Below are 7,777 nucleotides of genomic sequence, written 5' to 3' on the forward strand. Positions count from 1 at the left end.
TGAGATTACTATAAAAAAATTATAGAAACTAAATATTAAAATAATTTTTTTTTAAAGTATTGTATTTTTGCTTTGGCAAATTATGTTGCATAACTGTCTAATTGCTTCAATAGTTGACTACTGACTAGGGAGATCAGGAAAGAGGAGCGGAGTTTGAATTTTAAAAGAAAAGTATCCGTTGGGCAACGACTCAATCAATAACAATCTCATTTGAAATTGAAATTGAAGGTTGCACGGGCTATATATTAATATTAACTAACTGGATTGAGATTTGAATACAATCACCATCACCATTCCCCGAGCGACGAGAGAGAGAGAGAGAGAGAGAGAGAGAGAGGTATGGAGAAATTGACAGGAGCAGGACGCGTAGGAGCGGCAACAGTAGTGTTGTCGGCGAAGGAGGCGTTCGAGAAACTGGAGAAGGTTGGAGAAGGGACGTACGGGAAGGTGTACAGAGCGAGGGACAAGGCCACCGGCAAGATCGTCGCCCTCAAGAAGACTCGTCTCCACGAGGACGAAGAGGGCGTCCCTCCCACCACTCTCCGCGAGGTCTCCATCCTACGCATGCTCTCCCGCGATCCCCATGTAGTCAGGTATACCGTTCACATTCCTTTCGATTTGAACAAGATTAGATTAGGGTTTTAAATTTCATCCCATTTCCCTTCCCCCTGTATCACACAGGTTAATGGATGTCAAACAAGGTCAGAACAAGGAAGGCAAGACCGTGCTCTACCTGGTATTCGAGTACATGGACACCGATCTCAAGAAATTCATTCGCTCTTTCCGTCAGAGTAGTCAATTCATCCCACCCAAAACCGTCAAAGTAATTCTCTCTCCGATTTTCAAATCAAGATTAGGAAAGGTTCCTTGTTCTTAGGGTTTGTTTAAATTGACACTCTGCTTTGCATTTCTTTGTTCTAGAGCTTGATGTACCAACTCTGTAAGGGCGTTGCTTTCTGCCACGGACATGGAATCTTGCACAGGTATTCATTCCATGGCTTTCTCTCACATCACATGTAGTCATAGTTTCATAGTTACTCACGCACTTTACTTATCTCCTCAAAATTGGATCTTTATTTTTATCAAGGGACTTGAAGCCTCACAATCTCTTGATGGACCGATCAACAATGATGCTCAAAATAGCTGATCTTGGACTCGCTCGAGCTTTTACTGTGCCAATTAAGAAATACACCCACGAGGTTAGACCATAGATAGATTTTGTGTTAATTCGCGTTCTTTTTTCTCTCCTTTCTAGCATTGGCATTACTTCCGTGTCATTTCTCTATTTTCAGATACTAACCTTGTGGTATAGAGCTCCCGAAGTCCTTCTTGGTGCTACCCATTACTCAATGGCGGTGGATATGTGGTCCGTTGGCTGCATATTTGGTAAGGACCTTGTTTCTTCAACCAAGTTTATTGCCTTGTTCATGTTGGCTAGTACATCTAAATTCATGTTTTATCTCATCTCCATCGATGTAGCTGAACTTGTCGCTAAGCAAGCCCTTTTCCCTGGTGATTCGGAACTGCAACAACTCCTCCACATATTCAGGTGATTCATTTAAGCAAGAATATCTCATATGCTTCGTTGATTCAATATGCACTTTGTATATCAATAAGTGGGTAACTTGGTGTTCTTTCTCCAGGCTATTGGGTACCCCTAATGAAGAGGTGTGGCCAGGCGTTAGTAAACTAATGAACTGGCATGAGTACCCTCAGTGGAACCCTCAAGAGCTGTACATGGCTGTTCCAACCTTGGATGATCAAGGAGTCGATCTACTATCTGTAAGAAATACCTTGCCTTGATCAATTCTATTGTTGACATGACTTTATTGTTCATAATTTCTCTGGGCATTTTCAGCAAATGCTGCAATACGAGCCTTCCAAGCGGATTTCTGCAAAGAAAGCTATGGAACACCCTTACTTCCATGACCTGGATAAGACCAATCTCTAGGAAATAACGTCATCGACTCTTTTGGATGTAGGGAGTACTTTGCTTCCCTCGAGCGCATGATAAAAAAAGTTTCGGGTGATAGCTTTTGCTCTGTTGTTATATTCGATGAACAAACGCAACTCTTTGGATGTGGGAATTCATCGTTACCGATTTGCTTTGCTTCCCTCGAGCGCATATAATATTTTGTTTTTTTTTTTTTTTTTTGTGACTACAATATTCTGTTTTAGGATGATTTGGCCTTTTTTTATTTCAAATTCGAGAATTATGAATGTTTGTAATTTTAACTTTTCAAGGATTAAATTTGGACATACTTTATGATTATCGTTGTTGGCTTTTTGACTAACAAAAATATAGCCTGTGTTTAATCATTAATACTGTGTGGGATGCGTTCGTTAGAGCTACGCTAATAATCACAGACATAATAATCTATTTGCCTATTAAATAAATAAATCAAAAGCAGCATATCCGTTGTTGAACACTCAAAATTATTAATGCGCATACATGTACTTACAGTTACAGGGTCGCATAGGTTTTCTTCTTAGTTTGTTATCATATTTTGGTGGCTTAATTTGTTATATTTGTTTTCTCTATTTATTTATCTTCTCCAAAATCAAAGAAAAAAACGGCTTTTGTATAGCTATTCATAATAAATTATAACTAGAATAAAAATAACTTTTTAACTTTTTTTAAGTGATGATTTATACAGTGATTCAACTTTTGTATAGGTCTGATTTTTTTTAAGTATTTTTCAATTACGAAAAGATAATGATATCATATTATTTGTTAGTTTGAAGGAAGTGAGTGAGAGAATAGGACCGGCGACTTTGATGTCGAATGTTGAACGAATAGTATTTGCAATGACAATTTGATGCTTAAATCAAATAGTGTTCAAAGAAGTGAGGTGAATAATAATACCTTTAGAGGAGTCTCGTGCTAGTGGTCCTGAGAACTTGTGGGGGATCCCTTCAAATAGTCCTGATTACATAAATTTATTTTTTTATAATTTTATACTTAAGGTTATAATATAAAAATATAAAAAATATTATTTAGAATGAAAATAATGTGATTAAGTGTAATTTATTTAGATGTGATTAAAAAATAATTGAATATTATATACAATAAAATTGATATTTTGAAGGATAAAATTAAAATTTATTTCTATGTATCGTTTTTATCCCCAATGTTTTCGTTCTATTTAAGTCACCCAACGTTTCAAAATTGTCTTAATTTTGTCCCGCTGTCAATTCTGTTAACGGATCCTTAACATAAGAACAACATTGAGTCAATTTTGAAACGTTAGGGACTTAAATAGAACGATTGAAACGTTAGGGATAACTTTGGGACTTACCCCAAACGTTGGGGGACAAAAACAATACTTTACTCCATAATAAAAAAGATACCAGACCAAATCTTGCCCTTCTCAAATCTTGCCCTTCTCAGGTCTGAAAGGCTTCCCACTGTTGGACCTTAGCGTTGGACCGGTTTAGTAAATCATGGCAAAAGGCCCCGAGTCATGATCCAGAACAGTGCCCCCAAACACGGGATAACTAGTTTGCGAGGTCTCATATTTTTGTATGAGAAAAATTCAAATCAGCCACTGACAATTACTTCGAAAGACAATGAGGTCCCTGACAAAAAAAAATCCGAACCCAGCCCCTAACAAAAAAAAACTCCAACCCGGCCCCTGACAATTACTTCGAAAGGACAACGAGGCCCATGTGCCAAAAGAAAATTAATGTTATTTTTTTTGGCACAGGGGCTAATCAGTCCCAAAAAAAATTATTAGGGGTTGGATTGAATATTTTTTTTTTCTTGGGGGCCTCGTTGTCCTTTCGAGATAATTGTCAGGGACCGGATGGGGTATTCACTCTTTTTGTATTGATTGCTATCATTCTCGAATCTATACCGTCATCGGGTGTTTAGATTCTGAACTGACCTGACGTTTGCATTGTCCGAGGCATTGTAACTGTCGAGGAAATAAGCGGGTTTTAAATTCCAATAGAAAAAGTCTCTTTTCGTCCCCACCTAATTTCTTTTGATTTTTGAACGGTTATTTTTGCTCTTCTCTTTCGTTCTTTTTGCAACTTCCTCTCTCATTTTCGTCCCTTCGCTTGCCTCTCTGATCCTCCACTTGCTTTGCCATTTAGTAGTGGTTTTTGTCGTCACCTATATTTGTTATTGCTACATTTTATTTCTAGTACGCTTTCTTTTCCATTTCTTATTTTATTTTTGCATTTTTCTTTGCTTTTAGTTTTGTTGGCATGCTTCCTAGATTTTGTTGTGCCTAATGTTGTTAGATTAGTAGGAGATGTAGGGGGGAAGAGAGTGGCACTATGTTTGTATGTATGATTTCAACTTCTAGTATTGTTAGCCCACTTCTAGCGTTAGCTTTTACTGTTGCGAGAGTAATACTAATGGTGGTGGTACCCCTTGTTGTAGGTATGACAAGATGTAGGCCAAAACTGCATCCCTGGGATTTAGTGTTTCCTGATCGCGAGGTCTTTGGTCTGGTACCAATGCTATACTGTGAATGTCCTAAGCACTCCTTGACACATCAGGAAAGCTGATCTTCAAGAGCTCCGGAAAACCGGGCCATCTCCGAGTGGAAGATCGCTATGGTCTATCCCACCAGGAGCGAGTTTGTTATCTCAACTTGGGGGCCCTCACATCATCGACTGGATGTGGGTGTATAAACCCATATTCACAGTTCTAAGGGTGCGATTTCCCTTCTCCAACTACGTGCATGCTATGTTGAGCCGATGCTCAGTACCCTGTCACAACTCTATCCCAATAGTTGGGAAGCACTCCGATGATTTGATTTAATCTGCAAGCACTTGGAGATCCCGTGCGTGGTTAAGCTCTCTTCTTCTTTTTCCTTTTTGCTATTGTTGGGGCTTCTCTCGATATGCATGACATTGGGAATCTGCAAATCGTTGGCAACCCTGGGGTTCGACTGTGGAACATGGCTTTCCCTCTTTCGACTTCATTCGGAGAGAGGAGGGATTTGTTCTCTATCCTACTTTAAAGTATCAGTCCCCACATACGGCATCAATGTTCATTTGCTGACCTGAGTGAGGTGAGTGGGAGAATAGGACTGGCAACTCTAACATGCAATGCTGAATAGAAGATGACGAGAGTGGTACCTGCAATGACATTTCAACGTCCAAGTCTAAAAATATTCAAAGAGGTGAGGTGAAATTTGGGTTGTGTACATACCTTTAGGGGAGCCCCGTACTCTCTTTTTGTAGTGGTTACGAAAATCTATAAAAGATTTTCTAATTTTAAAAGTTTTAAAAATTTTCTTCCTACTAAAATTATAAGAAAGTTAATTGCAAAAAGAGAATACCAGACCAAATCTTATCCTTCTTAGATTTAGAGGACGTACTATCTATGGGATTTTAGCGTTGGACCAGTTTAATTGATCATGACAAAAGACTGGGAGTCACGGTTAGGGATGGTAATGAGGCGGGTAAGGACAGATTTTTGTCCTTCTTGACCCTGTCCTATCCTACAATAACCCGCATCGAATCCATTCTGCTTCTATCCGTAGGTAGTAAAAAGTTAAAACCTAACTCGTCCCTACCGGCTCTTATAATTATTAAAATCTAACAAATAAAATTAAATTTTAAGATTTATATAATCATCATTACATATATATAGGGAGTACCCACGAATTCAAGTAGTGTTGCCACCCATGGTCCAAAACATTTTATTATTATTATTATTATTATTTGGTTAAATATTATTTAGAATCAACTAATTCTAACATTTTTCATTTTATGTTGTTATTAAGAATCAATAGAATTGTTTTGTACACCTAATTTGTTTATACTAGGAAAAAATATAAATAAGAGAGTTTAGTATGCAAGTATTTTTTGTGCGTACGATACTTAACTCTTATCATAACTAAAAGAGACATTTATTTTTTTTAAACATAAGAAATCAGTCTTATATAGAATAAAACTTCTTACCCGTGAAATTTCTTATCCATTGGATTTTTTTTTTAAAAAAAAAGGAAAATATAAATAGATGATATAAAAATAATTTCTCATAAAATAAAATAAAAACAAATTCTCATCTCAAAAATTAAAATAAACAACATATATAAAATAAATAGCAAGTAACAACTATTCTAATTTGAAATGTTATTTTATAATTGTTTTTTAATGCAGTATTTCTTCTTTTAGAAAAATTGCATTGGTCATTAATTATAAAAATATTATGTGTATATAAAAATTAATTATCAGATTATCTATTAATCATTATATATTTGTGTATAAATACATGTGTTGTTTAACTCATTTTCAATATGTATTTTGTATTTTAATATATATTCTATGCGGGTGGTTATTTTTTATGTACATATAGCATGATTATTGTTATAATTATATTTTGTTATTGTAAATATGATTAGTCTTCCAAATATCTAATTTACAAATTAAAACACTAAAGTAGTAATTTAAATAACAACATATAATATAAAAGTCTATTTTTTAGGTTTCATATTTTAAAAAAATTGAGCAATCTTTTTCTTAACAATACAATCAAAATATCTCTATATATATCAGTAACAATTATTTAGAAATTTACTTCTTATACAATTAGAAGCCAACATTTATTGATATTCATAGTTGAAAAAGTTCTTTCAATTAATGCAATTGCTGCGGAAAAAACTAAAGCTAATTTCAAAAGAAAATAAATAATACTTTTTCGAGTCGATTTCTAAGAAAAAACACCAATCTCATTTAAATTGAGAATTGATCATTCTAATAGACATCTAATATAAAATTCTTAAATTGACTATTAAGTACCAAAAGTTGAGTAAAAAATTATTGTGAGGTCAAATTCAATAATTTAATGGGGGTAAATAAATATTATTATCATGTACTACGAAAAAAAATTCAAATTGTAGTGGAGGTGCTTGCCCCCACAACAATGGTAATAGATCCGTAATGTTTATGCATTGATATGATCAAATGAGGTTATGAGGTGTCAATCACACGTTAAACAAATTGTCTAGTGGAGACTATTATTACAAGTAAAACCTGATTAGTGGGCCTTCCAAAATCATATTATAGTGTGGTTGATTAAAAGGAGGAACTATATATAGTCATTAGTCAAACCTAGTACAACTGTTGTTTCTCCTCTCTATGAGGATTGCAAGGGTTATACTCAGCTTAGTAGCAGCGCTCTCTGAAGACAGGATCTACGCTGTTTTCCCACGTGTTATGAAACATATCCAGAAGCCTATCAGCTGGCGTCAAACCTGCGATGTTAGTGTGAAGATGGTCATAAAGTTAAGAACAGCACCACATTTTTCCAAGGTTAAATTACTTACAACTGAACAATGTTGTTTTCACCTTAATGACATTCTAGTGCTCAAAGCAGGATGAACGAATAACGTTAAAGCTATCAGCTTATATACCTGTTCCAACGACGTCTTTTAATGGATCCAAAAAACTGGATTCGTTTAGGCCTCTCCTGTCCAAGCCATCCTGCAAAACAATATAAATAGAAGTCTGACGTAGTTCTAGACACCCAAGATAATGAAATCGGCAAAACAATTGGCTATCATTTATCAGCATCAAAGACACCTTCGCCCACTGCAACACATCTTCAGCCACATGCCGCAGTAATCTACCTTGAAATGGAGTCCTTAAACCAGTCATAGGAACCTAGACGTACAAATCACACAATTTTAGTCCACAGAAGAGGGCCTAGACCAACGACCACACTATATTCACTGGAATTTAATTCTTCCCGCATAAATGTTTGGCTTTGATTCACTAGTCATTACCATGTTCCTTAAATTCTGTCTCTCCTCGG

General features: G+C 35.8%; 2 protein-coding genes across 2 annotated transcripts in view; one reads left to right on the top strand and one right to left on the bottom strand.

Annotated features, from left to right (window-relative positions):
* On the top strand, positions 375–2,159 carry LOC107645349 (cell division control protein 2 homolog D; the record flags this gene model as incomplete). The annotated part of the gene is given in 8 exon segments (XM_016349357.2): positions 375–593; positions 682–823; positions 922–983; positions 1,088–1,199; positions 1,293–1,386; positions 1,480–1,549; positions 1,644–1,782; positions 1,859–2,159. Coding segments are annotated over 8 exon segments (931 nt in total), but the record flags the coding sequence as incomplete, so codon positions are not given.
* LOC107646238 (glutamate--cysteine ligase, chloroplastic) overlaps positions 6,937–7,777 on the bottom strand; it is a gene marked incomplete in the record, with an annotated part of 6,339 nt that continues 5,498 nt past the window's right edge. The window contains 4 exon segments of the mRNA XM_021103590.1: positions 6,937–7,217; positions 7,377–7,446; positions 7,546–7,626; positions 7,749–7,777. Of these exon segments, the coding sequence (XP_020959249.1) occupies positions 7,129–7,217; positions 7,377–7,446; positions 7,546–7,626; positions 7,749–7,777 (269 nt within the window).

This window comes from Arachis ipaensis, chromosome B06, assembly GCF_000816755.2.
Source record: "Arachis ipaensis cultivar K30076 chromosome B06, Araip1.1, whole genome shotgun sequence".
Taxonomy (NCBI): Eukaryota; Viridiplantae; Streptophyta; class Magnoliopsida; order Fabales; family Fabaceae; genus Arachis; species Arachis ipaensis.